Raw genomic sequence first — 17,529 nt, forward strand, 5'->3', positions numbered from 1 at the left:
CAGCAAAGTGCGACCGCAACATTGAACTGCAGTGCACGGCGTGCCCTCCAGTAGGCGTTGCGTGGCAACAGTACGGGCCAGGGGCCGTGACCTCGCCTGCCGTGCAATTACTCTATACTCGAAATACAGCCAAAACGGTACACGGTAGCACGACGATTTTAGGCCCACCCTACTCACCATTCGCCTGTGGTCTCAATTGATCAAGTTTTCTTACATTTTAAAAGCAATTAACTTAATAAACTTGGATAAATGCGCTTCCCCCCCTCCCCCCGCTGGGAGGACCGGCGCCCGTCCTGGCGTGTCCCGCGACTGACCTTCCTCCCGTAGTGCAGCGAGGCGGCAGAGGGTCAAAGAAGATGGCCGTCGCCGTCAAGCTGCCAACGGGTCCACGGCTCGCTCTGGCCGCTGCGATGGCCGCCCGGGGCTGGGGTGAGCGGCTCCCTCTCTCCTTCACCTTCGCCCGCCCACAGCCCCGGGGGAGACTCCCAGGCTGGCAACGGGTCGTCAGTTGGGGTACGGTTGCCGGGCCCGCAGGAGAAGTTTGGACCCAATGGGTCCACGCCCGTCTAGTGTCCACGAAAGGTATGTACACTGAAGAAATAAGGAACTGCTAGAGGAATTCATTGTGTGTGTAGGAAGGGGAGGGAGAGTGGCGGGGAAGGAGGAGGAATTGCTGATGTTCGCCCCACTTACACTTTACTCTACTCCCTTGCCTGCTAGGGGTTGTAATCTTGTCTTCCATGCCTAACATTCTCTACTAGATTGTAAGATATTTCCTTTAATCAAATATAGGGAAGGCCGTTACCATTATTTTTGATCACCTCCCTGATCTGTGTTTTCCTGGAGATTGATTGAACCCTGTAAACAACCATGTTTTTAGTTTTAGACATACAGCACGGAAACAGGCCCTTCAGCCCACCTTTATTTCTGGGTTGGCTCAGGGCAAGGTAACAGATGAGTGCAGATGCCGGTTTACACAAAAAAAGACACAAAGTACCGGAGTAACTCAGCGGGTCCCCCCCCCCCCCACCCGTCTACCAGTCAACCAGTCTAGGTTGCAGCTCCTAGACTGTGGAACAGCATCCCTCTCCCCATCAGAACTGCCCCCTCCATCGACTCCTTTAAGTCCAGGCTCAAAACCTATTTCTACTCCCTGGCGTTTGAGGCCCTCTGAGGGGGTGTTGTGAACTGTTTATGTATGTGCTGTTATATTTGTGTGCCATTGTATGTTCGTTTCTTAGTACCTGAACTGATGTACAGCACTTTGGTCAACGTGGGTTGTTTTTAAATGTGCTGTACAAATAAAATTGACTTGACTTGACACTAGGCTAGGGGCCATTTACTGTCTTTGGGCCGATTACCCAGCACATCTTAGGAAACCGGAGAAACCCCACACGGTCACGGGGAGAACGTGCAAACTCCACACAGACAGCAGCCGAGGTCGGGATCGAACCCGGGTCTATGTGAGCGGCGCTGCCCGGCAGCGAGCGGCTGCGCCACTGACAGTCTGTGTCGCCCCGGTCCCCAGTCCGAGCGAGGGCCGCGATGTAAGATACGGCCTCCTCCTCCTCATCCTCCTCCTCCTCCTCCCTCGATGGAGACCTCGCCTGAAGGGGAGGGCGGAGCGGAGCGGAGCGGTCGAGTGGACTGTGGCGCTTGCTTACCTTGTGTCCCGGTCGGTATCGGTGGCGGCGGCCCCGCTCCCAACGGAGCCGAGGACTAGCGGCGGCGGCGGCGGCGGTGATCAGAGCCTCCTCCTCCTCCCCTCCCCCTGCTCTCGCGACATCCGCACCCGTCACCGCCCCGCCCCCACCCGACCGGCCGTCCCCATGGCAACCGGCAGCCACCGGCCTGGGGAGGGGAGGGGAGATGAGGGGAAATGAGATGAGGGGAAATGAGGGGAGGGGAGATGAGGTGGGGGGAGATGAGGGGAGGGGAAGGGAAGGGAGATGAGGTGGGGGGGAGATGAGGGGAGGGGAGATGAGGGGAGGGGAAGGGAGATGAGGGGAGGGGAGATGAGATGAGGGGAGGGGAGATGAGGGGTGGGGTGGGAAGATGAGGGGAGGGGTGGGGAGGGGAGGAGAGATGAGTGGAGGGGAGACGAGGGGAGGGGAGGGGAGATGAGGGGAGGGGAGATGAGGGGAGGGGAGGGGAGATGAGATGAGGGGAGGGGAGATGAGGGGTGGGCAGGGGAGATGAGGGGAGGGGAGATGAGGGGAGGGGTGGGAAGATGAGGGGAGGGGTGGGGAGGGGAGGAGAGATGAGTGGAGGGGAGACGAGGGGAGGGGAGATGAGGGGAGGGGAGATGAGGGGAGGGGAGATGAGGGGAGGGGAGATGAGTGGAGGGAAGGGGATACGGGATGAGCAGAGATGAGGGGAGGAGAGAAGAGATGGGGGAGATAATATGAGATGAGGGTAGATGAGATGGGAGAGGGGATGGGAGGTGAGGGGAGAGGGGATTAGGTGAGGGGAGATGAGGTGAGGGGAGTGGAGAGGAGATGAGGGAAGAGTAGATGGGAAGATGAGAGGAGAGGAGGTGAGGGGAGGAGAGATGAATGGATGGGAGGGGAGGGGAGATGAGGTGAGATAAGGGGAGGGGAGATGAGGGGAGGGGAGGTGAGGTGGGTAGGGAAGAGGCAGGAGCAATGGGGAAAGGATAGGGAAGGGCAAGGGAGAAGAGAAAGGGGCAAGGGAGAAGAGAAAGGGGCAATGGGGAAGGAAGGTGGGAAATTGGGGGTAGAAGGGAGGGAATGGGGAACAGGGGAAAAAGGGAAGAATGGGATGGGAGGAGTTGGGAATAGTGAGGAAGGTAGGGGGAATGGCAAGGGTATGGGGCAATGGGAAAGGAAGGGGAGCAATGGAGATATGGGGCAACCTATTGTACAGTGTCTAAAAATGGAGAGCATGGGTTTAAGTGAAAGGGAGGAGGTTTAAAGGGGATATGAGGGATACATCTTTCACACGAAGAATAACTAGTATCTGGTATAAGCTGCCAGAGGTGGAGGCAGGAACAGTACCAACAGAGAGAGAGAGGCATCTGACAACAACGGGTACCTGATTGAACAAAGCATGGATGGATGTGGATTAAAGCAGGTAAGTGGGACTAGTATAGATGCCTATGCATGATGGTCAGTATAGATACAGTGTGCCAAAGGACAATTTTCCATGCTGTATAACTCACTGATTCTACTTCAAGAAATGGACTGGGTCTTCCAGTCTATTGCATTATGTCATGGTTGATTTGCATCTTAACTCTAATATCTACTTTTATACTGAAGAAGGGTCTCAAACCGAAACATCATCCATTCCTTCTCTCCAGAGATGCTGCCTGTTCGATTGAGTTACTCCAGCATTTTGTGTCTACCTTGTACTTTTATACTGTTACCTAACAATTTTAACTTTTACATTTTCATGGTCAGAAAGAATATAAACTTTTGAAAGATGCGAATGGCAGAGAAAAGAGAAAACTAATTCTAGTGGAGTCCTGTCCTCATGAAGTTCTTGGAAGAAAGTCTTGACATAACCATCATCCTACTCCAGCAGAGAGAAGTTCAAGACTTAATGGCAAACTCCCAGTGCAGCCTCTGGTATGTGTTGGATTTGACTGCCTTGTAGTCAACTAAAATTAATTATGCATGTGGAGAGATTGTTTGCTTCCCCATCAGAAAACACCAGAAGACGTTTGATGAGAATGACCAGTAGCTAAACGAAAGGCAATCTTGATTAGAAACCATCACACGTCAAGGTCTGACAGTTAATGGTCCAACAAAAAATATATGACCTTGGGATGGTAGAGTGGATGTGGAAAAGGGTAGAGTGGATGTGGAGGGGATGTTTCCACTAGTGGGAGAGTCTAGGACTAGAGGTCATAGCCTTAGAATTAAAGAACGTTCTTTTAGGAAGGAGCTGAGGAGAAATTTCTACGTGGGTGGTGAATCTGTGGAACTCTTTGCCATAGAAGGCTGTGGAGGCGAAGTCAGTGGATATATTTAAGTCCGAGATAGTTAGATTCTTGACGAGTACAGGTGTCAGAGGTTATGGGGAGAAGGCAGAAGCATGGGGTTAGGAGGGAGAGATAGATCAGCCATTATTGAATGGCAGAGTAGATGATGGGCTGAATGGCATAATTCTGCTCCTATTACCTATGATCTTATGAAATTACAGATCTGACATGATGGACAACATGGGTGGATTCATCAATGCTAAAGTTTTCAAAAATATGTGGGGTCCAAACACTAAGGGAAAACCCAAAAAACGGAGGACACCACATTAAAAACAGAAAAGTTACTTGTGGCCACCAGAAGGAACATTTCAAATAACTCTTCATTTGAGTCTTTGACTTGGTGTGTGTTCTTTGACTTCATTTCACTACATGCCGAGATGGTTTACTGACACATCAAAAGCAATGGAAAGAAACTAACATTGCTGCATCTACGTAATCTTCCAAATCCATTAGCAGAAAAAGCAGACCAACATTTCTATCACCTAGCACTGAGATTCTATTTGCACACAGCCAACTTTGACCGGCAGAGTCAGAGACTCATACAGCATGGAAACAGGCCCTTGGGCCCAACTTGTCCATGACGATCAAGATGCCCCATCTAAGCTGGTCCCATTTCCCTGTGTTTGACCCAAATCCCTCTAAACCTTTAGATAGACACCAAATGCTGGAGTAACTCAGCGGGACAGGCAGCTTCTCTGGAGAGAAGGAATGGGTGACGTTTCGGGTCAAAATCCTTCTTCAGACTGAGATTCAGGTGAAAGGGAAACCTCTAAACCTTTCCTATCCATGTACCTGCCCAAATGTCTTTTAAATGCTGTCAGAGTACTTGCCTCAGCTACTTCCTATCGTTCCATATACCGACCACTCAATGTGGGTAGGCCACGTTATTCCGATGTGCAGCAGCATGTTTCTAAAACTGACACTCTACTCTGGTTTCTGCAACAAGAGATTTCCAAAAGGATAAAGAAAATGCTTCATGAATTTTCTCAAAGCATCCTTGGCAAAAACAAAGCTTCCTCAACCTATGGTAATTCTTGAATAATCAGGGAGTAGCATCATCCTGGAAGGCATGAAGAACTTCAAGGGAATGTTGTCAGGAGCTTACGGAGGCCAAGTGAAAATGGTGAAAGGAATGTACCACCTCCCCGGCAATTGGCTCATCTGCGACGCCAAGCACAACCTCATTCACTTCTGGCTGAGTCGCCAGATTCCACAAAGACCTCACCAACCACCTCAAGAATCCACGGAACTAGACTGGAAGCAAGTCATCCTCAGCACCACAAAAAACCTCTGCCCATGCATTTCTTGGTTTGTTGCTAGATTATTTTGGTAACTGCTTTTAGCTGGCGGTGGGTCAGAATCAGAATAGAATCAGAATCAGAATAGCCTTTATTGTCATCCAAAAATATCTTTTGGACGAGATTCCATTACCCACAGTCCAACAATAAGAGCAATGAAAATAAGCAATAACACACACACAATCACAAACCAACACAAAACAAAAAAGAAACATCCATCACAGTGAGTCTCCTCCAGTCACCTCCTCACTGTGATGGAAGGCCAGAATGTCTTTTCTCTTCCCCTGCCGTCTTCTCCCGCGGACAGGCTGTTGAAGTTGCCACGTTCCAGGCCACGCCGGACGGTGAAAGGTCCGCAGCGGGCCGACCTTTGGTCGAGAAGGCCTAATGGTAATATAGTCATAGTAATATATTCCTTTATTCGTCCCACACCGGGGAAATTTACAGTGTTACAGCAGCAAAGTGGATAGCAAGAGATCATTCATTATAAATAAAAGTAAAGACAAGACAAGGATAAATTGTATTCCTTAACTGTTACTGTTGACTCGTCTGTTGGGGGCAGTGCTGGTTGTGCAGTCTCACAGCAGCGGGAAGGAATAACCTCCTATATCTCTCCTTCACGCACTTAGGGTGAAGGAGTCTGTCACTGAAGGAGCTACTCAGTTCACATGACAGTGTCCTGCATGGGGTGGGAGTCGTTGTCCAGCAGCGATGTTAACTTTGCCATCATCCTCCTCTCTCCCACCGCCTGCACTGAGTCGAGGGGGCAACCCAGGACAGAGCTGGCCTTCCTGACCAACTTGTCGAGTCTCTTCCCTTCCGCCGCTGAGATGCTGCTGCTCCAGCAGACCACTCCATAGAAAATGGCTGATGCAACCACCGTGTTGTAGAAGGTCCTTAGGAGTGCCCCCTGCACTCCAAAGGACCTGAGTCTCCTTTGCAGATAAAGTCTGCTCTGGCCCTTTTTGTATAGCGCATTGGTGTTTTCGGTCCAGTCCAATTTATTATTGAGGTAAATACCCAGGTACTTACAAGAGTCCACCCTCCCGATATCCATTCCCTGGATGTTCACCGGTGTCGGGGGGACCTGGCTGCGCCTGCGGAAATCTACCACCATCTCCCTGGTTTTCCCCGCGTTCATCCGGAGGCGGTTCCGCTGGCACCAGTCCACAAACTCCTTGATCAGTTCTCTGTACGCCCTGTCATCGTCGCCTGTGATGAGGCCGATGATGGCAGAGTCTTCAGAGAACTTCTGTGGATAGGAGTTTGCAGAGTTGTGCCTGAAGTCCACAGTGTTCAGGGTGAGCAAGAATGGAGCTGGCACTGTTCCCTGCGGAACCCCAGTGCTGCAGACCACCCTGTCCGAGACCAGGTCCTTTGTCCTCATACTGTGATCGTTTGGTGCGGTAGTCTTGAATCCAGGATGTGAGGTGGTGATCCACTCCTGTGCGCTCCAGCTTCCCCCCCAGAAGCCCCGGCTGGATGGTGTTGAATGCACTGGAGAAATCAAAGAACATGATTCTCACAGTGCTATCCGGCTTCTCCAGGTGTGAGAGAGCTCTGTTCCGTAGGTAGATGATGGCGTCCTCCACCCCGATGCGGGTCTGGTAGGCGAACTGCAGCGGATCCATTGATGGTCTCACCAGGGGGCGGAGATGGGCGAGGACCAGACGCTCCAGTGTCTTCATCAGGTGTAATGTCAGTGCCACCGGCCTGTAGCTGTTGGGTTCCTTCAGGTGCTGCGTCTTTGGCACCGGTACCAGGCAGGATGTTTTCCACAGCTGTGGAACTCTCCCCAGTTTCAGGCTCAGATTGAAGACATGCTCCACTATTCCGCACAGCTGGTCTGCACAGGGGCCTCGAGCTGATGCCGTCCGGACCAGCCGCCTTCTTCGCATTGATCTGCCTGAGCTCATTTCTCACTTGGTCTGTGGAGAAAGACAGATTGCACAGGGGCTGGGTGCTCAAGGGTGTGAGAGGAGGAGGGAGTGTGGGGAGGGGGGGGGGGATGGTGTGGGGGGAGTAGTTGGGGGTGGTGGGTTGGGGCAGGAGAAGCAGTGGGTGGTGGCTGTGACCCAAGTGTTGTGGGAGGGGAGGTGGGGCAGTGTACTGGACGTGCAGACAAGGGGGTGACTGGACCGGGGAGGGGTAGGTGACTGATCGAACCTGTTGAAGAAAAGGTTCAGATCGTTCACCCACTTCTGGTCCCCCACGGTCCGAGAGTCCGGTTCCTTGTACTCAGAGATGGTTTTGAGGCCTCTCCAAACTCCACTGATGTTGTTCCTCTGCAGCTGGTCCTCCATCTTCTTCCTGTAGCTGTTCTTCCCCTCTCTGAACTTCCTCCTCAGCTCCTTTTGCACAGCCTTCAGCTCCTCCTTATTTCCCGACTTAAAGGCCCTCTTTTTCTTCTTAAGGAGATCCTTTATGTCAGGGCTGACCCAGGGTTTGTTGCTGGAGAAACACCGTACAGTCCTGGTGGGTACAGTGTTCTCCACACAGAAGTTAATATAGTCTACTTTAATGAAGACTCTACCTTAGCATTGGCTGCCCTGAAACGAAGTGTCTACAGTCTGTTGACTCTCTGCTGCAAGAACGCTAAGCTGAGGAATACAGTTGTGTGAAAAATGGTTCGGGACATCGCCACTGCAACATCAGGGCTTTGGTTTTGTTATGAGGGGAAACGAACAGCTGGAAGATCAACTTGCTTTTGTCTGCATGCGGAAACTGCTTTCGTGATGCAATAAAAACTGCAAAAAGAAAAAAGGTTGCAGTAACATTTCAGATTAAGAAGGGTCATGATCTTAATTGTGTCGTAAGACTGCATTGCCATCAGTAAAATCATTTTTAATCTCTTCGGTGCAATCAACAGTGGGAACTCGACAGGTTTGTGTTATAAATTGGTTCCTCTGTACCTGCAGTGATCTCTGTGTTCCAGAATGCATTTGACATGAACATAGCTTTAAATGAAAATATGATCAACAGATGTATGTTTGTAATGAATTTCTATACTTGGGAGACTTGATATGACATCTGGGAAATTCTTTATTTTGTCTGTTAGTTAGAGGTCTTGAAATCATCCAGAAAATTGCTAATGTCAGCAAAAGACTCATCTTCATCACGAATCTGCATTTGAAAACTACGGCAGTAAATTTCCAACCACTGTAAAAGCATTTTTAATACCTTTACTAATTACCTTTTGACTTGAGCCTTAAAAGTCATATAGCCCCTTACGCCTGCTTTGCCAAAAGATCACACCGAGATAAATAGATACATGTGAAATGTAGACGCAAGGAACTGCAGATACTGATTTACAATAAAACGCACAAAGTGCTGGAGTAACTCAGTGGGTCAGGCAGCATCCCTGGAGAACATGGATAGGTGAAGTTTTGAGTCAGGACGATTCTCGCCCCGACCTGAAACGTCATCTATCCATGCTGTCCAAAGATGCTGCCTGATCAGCTGAGTTACTCCAGCACTTTGTGTCTTTACATGTGAAATTGCGCATCAATTTCCATCTTCTTTGATCGTGTACAAATTAATTCTTGTATTAGGGCAGCACGGTGGCACAGTGGTAGATTTGCTGTCTGACAGCGTCAGAGACCGGGGTTCAATCCTGACTAAGGGATTGCTGTCTGTATGGATTTTGTACATTCCACCCCGTGACCGTGTGGGTTTTGTCCGGGTGCTCTGGTTTCCTCCCACACTCTAAAGACGTACAGGTTTGTAGGTTAATTGGCTTCGGTAAAATTGTACAATTGTCTCTGGTGTGTAGGATAGTGCTAGTGTACGAGGTGATCGCTGAATGGCATGGATTCGATGGCCCGATGGCTCTATTTCCACGCTGTGTCTCTAATCTAAACCAAAAACTAAACTAATAGCTGCTTTGTCAATACATCATCTAGCTTCCAACTTGTAAATTATGCACCATAATTGTCCATCTTAAACTAATTGGTGAACCGGATGTATGATATCAAGATAGACACAAAATGCTGGAGTAACTCAGCGGGTCAGACAGCATCTCTGGGGAAAAGGAATAGGTGTCGTTTCGGGTCAAGACCCTTCTTCAGACTTGGCTCATGTGCAAGACGTATCAAGACTTGGCTCACGTGCAAAATGCTTAACACAGAAGTTAGTTACTGTAACTAACTTAGCATTTGGTACTGAAGTAGAATGAAAAACTTTGCATTTGTGGCAAGTTTACCAACGTCAACTTTATTTCTCCTGCCTTCAACATTTAATTTTTAATTCAAATGTAACACTTTAAATACTTTGCCATTTTTACATTATATTACCGATGATTGTATTGGTGTAGTGCTGGTGCTGAAGCATTAGGCATTCTTTGGCCAAAATAGCACCATGATCCTATTGAGTAACAGTGAAGGTTCAAGGGTTGTATAGTCTACACCTGAACGTACTTGTGTTTTTGATCCATAACTCACGACGGCACAGTGGTTATCGGTAGAGTTACTGCTTTACAGCGTCAGAGACCCGGATTTGATCCTGACTACGGGTGCAGTTTGTACGGAGTTTGTACATTCTCCCTGTGACTGCGTGGGTTTTCTCCGATATCTTCGGTTTCTTCCCACACTTCAAATACATACAAGTTTATAGGTTAATTGGCTTGATATAAAATGTAAAATTGTCCCTAGTGCGTGTAGGATAGTGTTAATGTGTGGGGATCACTGGTCGGTGTGGACTAGGTAGGCTGCAGGGCCTATTTCCATGCTGTATCTCTAAACTAAACTAAACTAAACTAAACTAATGGTGTTTGCCCTGCCCATTGATAATTGTGAGCACTAATGCAACTTTGTACTATTATAGGACTTGGAGTTGTACATTTGAGAGGCTCCTGCCTGGCTGATCCTGGTGGTCTGGAATAGGAATTGTAAATTACAAGCCAAAATCTCTAGTGCGCTAGCACTCTATTCCCACCTTTAAATGGGCTAAAGGAATCAATAGTTCTAGAAAGCCACCATCAAATTTGTAGGTGTCCCTGGAAAGAGAAGGCACGTCACAAAAACAATTAGAGAGTTAGGGCTGGAAATGGCCAATAAGGTTAATTTTTTTATGTTTCTAAAATCTACTTAATTTATTTGACTGGAATGTCATCTTCTGGATAGGAACGGCAAAACCAAGGTAGTGACAAAGATTTCAAGATTCAAGATTCAAGATAGCTTTATTGTCATCCAAATTGGACGAAATTCAGTCACCCACAGTCCAACAACAAAAGCATCAAAATAGGCATTAAAATTACACAACCCCCAAAACACACAAAAGAAACATCCATCAAGAAAACATCCATCACAGTGAGTCTCCTCCAGTCCTCTCCTCACTGTGTTGGAAGGCCACAATGTCTTTTCCCTTCTCCTGCTGTCCTCTCCCGCGGTCAGGTTGTTGTGGTTGCAGGCCGCGCCGGACGGTCCGCAGCGGGCCGAGCCTAAGGCGAGTCACAGCCACTCCCGCAGCCTCCGAAGACGGCCGGCTCCGCCGATGATAAGTCCGATCCGGGGCGGGCGAACACGCTGCTGCTGCCACTGTTGCTGCACGTCGGGGCGGTCGTGGCTCCCGACATTGAAGCCCCCGCCCAGCAGAGAAATATCCCGCGGCCTATCTTAGGCCGCGCCGGACGGTGAAATGTCCGCGACCCAAGCCCCGCGATCCGGGGCGGGCGAACACGCTGCCGCTGCCGGAGCTCCTGATGTCGGCATCCACGCGGCTAGAGCCTAAGGCGAGTCGCAGCTGCTCCCGCAGCCTCCAAAGACGGCCGGCTCCGGTGATGGTAAGTCCGGTCCGCGGGCTCTGCGAACCAGAGCCCTGGAGGCCGACAGCTCCAGGAGTTGGGCCGATGGTAGGCCACAGCAGGAACGAAGACACGGCCCAGAAAACAAAGGTCGGGTCTCCGTTCGGAAGGGACACATATTTACAATTTTACAGTTCCCCCCCTCCCCCCCACATACACACATAGTACACAAACACAAAAACACGACATCACAACTACAATTAAGACAAAAAAACAACAAAAACACAAAGACAAATGGACCGCAGGTAAGCCGCAGCTGCTATGGCAGTGCCGCCATTTTGGATACTGTTGTTTGTTTCATTTCTAGAATTACCTTTCTAAGTTATTCATGTTGGAATTTCCATTATTATTGTCTAAGCACAATGGCAAAAATTAACCAGGTTACGTGTTGCAAATTAGGAAAAAGAAGTCACAAAGGTTTTATTTATATAAATTACAGCCAGTCCGTTGTTCATTGTTTAATTAGTGTTTTGTGGTGTTCAAGAGCCTGATGATTGTTGGCAAGTGGCTATAATCTTGAACCTGGTGGTCATTGTTTTTAGGACCCCTGTACTTTCTTCCTGATGGTTCATAAGTTCTAGGAGCATAGTTAGGCCATTTGGCCCATCAAATCTATTCTGCTATTCAATCTTGGCTGATCTATTTTTCCCTCCTAACCCCATTCTCCTGCCTTTTCCCCATGACACCCGTACTAATCAAGAACGGCAATGATAACAGTGAAATGAGTGTGATTAAGGTGGCATGGGTCCTGGATGATGCTGGCTGCCTTTTTGAGTCAGGGCCTTCCATTGAACAAACAAATGCATCACAGTAACCCAGCGATAGAGTTGCTGCCTTACAGAGGTAGATTCCCGTGTTTGATCCTGACTAAGGGTGCTGTCTGCGTGGAGTTTGTAAGTTCTCGCTGTGACCGCAAGAGTTTTCTCCACATTCCAAAGATGTGCATGTTTGTAGGTTAGGTAAATTGTCCATGGTGTGTAGACTAAAGCTAGTATACGGTGGATCGCTGGTCGGCATGGACTCGGTGGGCCGAAAGGGCCAATTACCTCGCTGTATCTCACAGAAGACAGGAGGACAGAAGAAACGGTTTAAGGACTGCCTCAAAGTGTCCCTCAAAGACTTGGACATCAACCTCAGCACTTGGGAGTCTCTTGCTCTGGACCGTCCAATCTGGCGTAGCAAGCTCACCACAGGAGCCTGTGCAGCAGAGAACAGACGCACTGCAGAGGCCCAGAGGAAACGCACCGCGCGCAAGGCCCGGGCTACCTCCACTTCCACTGCAGCACCCATCCACTTGTGTCCTACGTGTGGGCGTGCCTTCCGGGCCCGGATTGGCCTCACCAGTCACTTCCGGACCCACAGTCACCAATCCTCCAACTGAAAGTGAAGTCATGGTCATCTTCCAACCCGAAGGCCGAACAACAACAACATCTCTAAACTAAATTAAATTAAGCTATTTCTTAAAAAATGTAATATATCTTTTAATGATTTTGAACGATATTGAATTGTCTTTGGTCATCGGAGACATTTAAAGCACTCGAGAGGCCTGTGACTGTAGGCTGATGTGGACCTGTGGGTCCACAAGAGGTAAGTGTCACATCGCATTGACACCTCTAGACTGACTCCTATAGCATAGCTGAAGGTCAAGGGAATGGAATATTTTGAGTGGAGCAACAGCTGGTAGCGTACTTTGCTGTACATCAAAAATAATAACATACTACTGGACCGTAATCATAAATGATTTTTAGTCATCAACTTCCCCAGCAGGTCATCGCACATTCTGCGCGTAATCTGTTGGCAGTCTGGGCATGTAGAACCGATTTATTTTACATTTTGCTGGCAAGTGTTTGGAGCAGTAAATACAAGATGGAGCAAATCAAAACACCAGGTAGCCCCTGGAAATTGCTCGTAGAGGTGACCTCCACTGTGGTTAGTGGGACTATCTGCGAGAAGCGCCAACTCCTGCTGTCATGACAGATGAACATGGGGGAAAACACAATGACATTCCAATAAACATGCTGAATTTTGCATGTCTCAAGCACTTCAAAGGTACTCCTGCCGGGGAGCTGTGCAAAATAGGTCTCCTTTCCCCTTGCAAAATGAAACCCATTAAAAAAAGAGTGGCTGAATGGAATAATTAAATCAACCTCCAGAGAAAGAAATAGGTGTTGTAATGACATGTTAATAATCATGGTATAGAAATTACAATTATCAATTCATGACTAGTTAATTACAATACAATACAATACAATATATCTTTATTGTCATTGTACAGGGGTACAACGAGATTGGGAATGCGCCTCCCATACGATGCAATAATTTAATTAGCTGGTCAGTATTAATTATTAATTTAAACAACCCAACGAAACAAATTGTAACAGTTTTAAAACAGAATAAAGTGCAAGTAGATCTGTGCCGGATCACCGTGCGATATGACCATCCAGCTCAGCAGGACCGGTTCATGGCAGCTATGGCCCTGGGGATGAAGCTGTTCCTGAGTCTGGAGGTGCGGGCGTAGAAGGCCTTGTATCGTCTGCCCGATGGTAGAAGTTCGAACAGACTGTTGCAGGGATGTGAAGAGTCTTTGTGGATGCTGGTGGCTTTTCTGAGGCATCGTGTGTTGTAGATGCCCTCCAAGGCTGGTAGCTGTGTTCCGATGGTCCTCTGAGTTCTATGGACTACCCGCTGAAGAGCTTTCCTCTCTGCCTCCGTGCAGTTGAGGTACCACACAGGGATGCCATGCGTTAGGATGCTCTCTATGGTGCAGCGGGAGAATGTCGTCAGCAGCTGTTGGGGTAGACCAGACTTCTTCAGTGTTCTTAGGTAGAACAGTCGTTGCTGTGCCTTCTAGTTTCTGTCTGTAATCTTTGTGGCATGAAACCGGTTTAAATAAAATGAACAATTAAAAGTGATAAAATAGCATACAGTGTGAAACCAATGTGTGAAATGTTTTTCCATTAAAATCACCACAGGTAATTTCTCAGTTTATAATGACGTACAAATTAATCTGCATGTCTTTATCTACATGCTGCCTCTCAGCAAAATCCTCCATCTCGATTTGCATGTTGTTGACATCCATTATTATCTCACTTTAAAAAAAGACACAAAGTGATGGAGTAACTCAGCAGGTCAGGCGGCATCCCTGGAGAACATGGATAGGTGACGTTTGGGGTTTCAGACTGACGAAGGGGTCCCAACCCAAAACTTCACCTCCACAACATGAACATGTTCTCCAGACTTGCTTCCGGATCCACTGAGTTACACCAGCATTTTGTGCCTTTTTTGTAAACCAGCATCCACAGCTCCTTCTTTCTACAATTACCCCTCTCTCTCTCTCTCTCTCTCTCTCTCTCTCTCTCTCTCTCTCTCTCTCTCTCTCTCTCTCTCTCTCTCTCTCTCTCTCTCTCTCTCTCCTCTCTCTCTCTCTCTCTCTCTCTCTCTCTCTCTCTCTCTCTCTCTCTCTCTCTCTCTCTCTCTCTCTCTCTCTCTCTCTCTCTCTCTCTCTCTCTCTCTCTCTCTCTCTCTCTCTCTCTCTCTCTCTCTCTCTCTCTCTCTCTCTCTCTCTCTCTCTCTCTCTCTCTCTCTCTCTCTCTCTCTCTCTCTCTCTCTCTCTCTCTCCCCCTCCCCCTCTCCCTCTCTCCCTCCCTCCCTCTCCTCCCCCTCCCTCTCTCTCTCTCTCTCTCTCTCTCTCTTTTTTCTGTTATTTATTTACTGAGGGGACTAAAGCCATTGTTTATGGTTCCTGCTCCAAACTCCACCGACAATATTTGCAACTGACAAAGTTCAATGAAGATTCGCCAATTTTTTTTCTGTGGGGGGCAGTTTCATCATATGACTTGTGATTAATCATGTACTGAAGAGAAGAATAGTTTGTCATCTTATTGACATGTAAAAAGTTTAGGAGATTGACAGACTAGATGTAGAGTTGATGTTTTTCCCTGATTGAGATGTCAAGAGGCAAGAGATCATAGATTCAAAATAAGAGGTCAGCCACTCAAAAAAAAAGATACAGGGTGCTGGAGTAATTTAGTGGGTCAGGCATCATCATCTCTGAAGAATATGGATAGTGGAGGGTAAGAAGGTGGGGGGGGTGGTGTGGGAAGAAGGGTTTATGTGGTTACCTAAAATTGGACAATTCAATGTAAGAAGGTAGGTGGGGGGGGGGGGGGGTTGGAATATGGGTTTATGTGGTTACCTAAAATTGGAGAATTCAATGTTCATTCTGATGGGTTGTAAGCTACTTCAAGACTGAAACGATAAGTAATTTCTTCAGCCAGAGTGTAGTGAATTCTCCAACCAAGGTGGCCAAATGCAGGCAGGTGGAACATGTTGGCCGGTGTGGGCATTGGTCTGAAGGGCCTGTTTCCACGCTGTATGACTATGACTCCATAGAGACGGTAGAGACTCAATGGGCTAAATAACCTACTTCCATGCTCTAAACATTCCATGATATTATGATTCTGAAAGGGTGATTAAATCTGTGAAGCATCCAGTTAAATTTCAATAGTCTTTGCCGTGTACCCCAATGACTGTATAAACAAGGATTTGCAGATGCTGGAGAACGTGCTGGAGTATCTCAGCGGGTCAGGCAGCATCTCTGGAGAACACAGATAGGTGACGTTTCACAGAGTGCTGGAGTAACTCAGCGGGTCAGGCAGCATCTCTGGAGAACATGGATAGGTGATGTTTCACAGAGTGCTGGAGTAACTCAGCGGGTCAGGCAGCATCTCTGGAGAACATGGATAGGTGACGTTTCACAGAGTGCTGGAGTAACTCAGCGGGTCAGGCAGCATCTCTGGAGAACATGGATAGGTGACGTTTCACAGAGTGCTGGAGTAACTCAGCGGGTCAGGCAGCATCTCTGGAGAACATGGATAGGTGATGTTTCACAAAGTGCTGGAGTGACTCAGCGGGTCAGGCAGCATCTCTGGAGAACATGGATAGGTGACGTTTCACAGAGTGCTGGAGTAACTCAGCGGGTCAGGCAGCATCTCTGGAGAACATGGATAGGTGACGTTTCAGGTTGGGACCATTCTTGAACACTATGGCTCTCCGATAGGCTGAACAGGGACTATTTGTCCAGTTAAAGCTAGTTTATAATTACCTGATTTGGGGAATAAGAAACATGAGGCAATTGATTTTATTAGCCTATGTTATTTTTCAGATGCCTTTTGATATACAGTCTGAGTTTTGCTGCTTCATCCTGATGTGTGCAACATCAAAATCTAGCCAGAATACTCTAATCTTGGCCAGACAAGCAATTGGGGTTCAAGCTAGCAACTGGTTTTTAATGTTTTTTTCAATACTCATAAAGCTACTTGACATTCCAGTCTCACTCAAGATTGTGCGATTTCTTTTTTATCTTTGAAATGCACATTACTTTTACGATCTGAGATTTATCTTCACTGCCAAAGCGAGTAGTATGATAGATTGATCCACGTCTAGAGCAATAAATCCACAAGTCAAACTTGCTGGATATTGCAATCCGTATATGTCCCCATGTGGGCTTCTCTCTCTGGAGAAAACAAGAAATGGTGAACATGCTGTGTGATAAGGTTATTTCATTTGCAGATGACACATCTTCCTCTTGTGAGCTCTGATGCATAGTCTGCCCAGATTGTTTACCTATCTCATTGTCCAGAAACACAGAGTTTCAACTTTGGTTATCTTACGATCAGTGAGTTGGTCAGTAGGGGGCAGTTAAATTAGCTACAGTTTCCATGATTGACGTCCCTAGAAATCATGTTCTGCTGTCAAGAAACAAATGTACTTAAGATCAGCTGCTGAAACTAAAATAAGATCGTCCATGCATTGGCTGTGGATTGCAGATCTCCCGTTCTCACTGACAGATTGGAAGGCCAAATTAGTTTTTAGTTTACTTTAGAGATACAGCTTGGAAACAGGCCCTTCGACCCACCGAGTCCACGCCAACCAGTGATCACCCCTACGGTAGTTCTATCCTGCACACTAGGAACTATTTTTACGGAGCCAATTAACTTACAAACCTGAAAGTCTTTGGAGTGCGGACGACGGAAACCAGAGCACCGGGGGAAAGCCCACAGGTCACAGGGAGAACGCACAAACTCCGTGCAGACAGCACCCGAGGACAGGATCGAACCTGGGTCTCTGGAAGCCACTATGCCGCACTATCTATTTGTTGGCTCTGACACTGGAATCCTCTTGGAGACTGGTGGTGGAGCCTAGTTCTCGGTGGGATACTCCTGGCGGCACGGTGGAGCAGCGGTAGAGTTGCTGCCTTACAGCGAATGCAGCGCCGGAGACTCAGGTGACTACGTGCGCCGTCTGTACGGAGTTTGTACGTTCTCCCCCTGACCTGCGTGAGTTTTCTCCGAGATCTTCGGTTTCCTCTCTTCGGTTTCCTCCCACACTCCAAAGACGTATAGGTATGTAGGTTAATTGACTGGGTA

General features: G+C 48.0%; 2 protein-coding genes across 2 annotated transcripts in view; one reads left to right on the top strand and one right to left on the bottom strand.

Moving 5' to 3' along the window:
* Positions 1 to 1,793, bottom strand: part of vamp4 (vesicle-associated membrane protein 4) — a 50,848-nt gene extending 49,055 nt beyond the window's left edge. The window contains exon 1 of the mRNA XM_078407792.1: positions 1,665 to 1,793. The gene's annotated coding sequence lies outside the window, so the exon portion shown is untranslated. The remainder of the gene's footprint in view (positions 1 to 1,664) is intronic.
* Positions 1,794 to 2,819: 1,026 nt separating this feature from the next.
* Positions 2,820 to 17,529, top strand: part of mettl13 (methyltransferase 13, eEF1A lysine and N-terminal methyltransferase) — a 100,263-nt gene continuing 85,553 nt past the window's right edge. Inside the window, exon 1 of the mRNA XM_078407798.1 lies at positions 2,820 to 3,093. Within this exon, the coding sequence (XP_078263924.1) occupies positions 3,078 to 3,093 (16 nt within the window). The 5' untranslated portion in view covers positions 2,820 to 3,077. The remainder of the gene's footprint in view (positions 3,094 to 17,529) is intronic.

Source organism: Rhinoraja longicauda, chromosome 11 (assembly GCF_053455715.1).
Source record: "Rhinoraja longicauda isolate Sanriku21f chromosome 11, sRhiLon1.1, whole genome shotgun sequence".
NCBI lineage: Eukaryota > Metazoa > Chordata > Chondrichthyes > Rajiformes > Arhynchobatidae > Rhinoraja > Rhinoraja longicauda.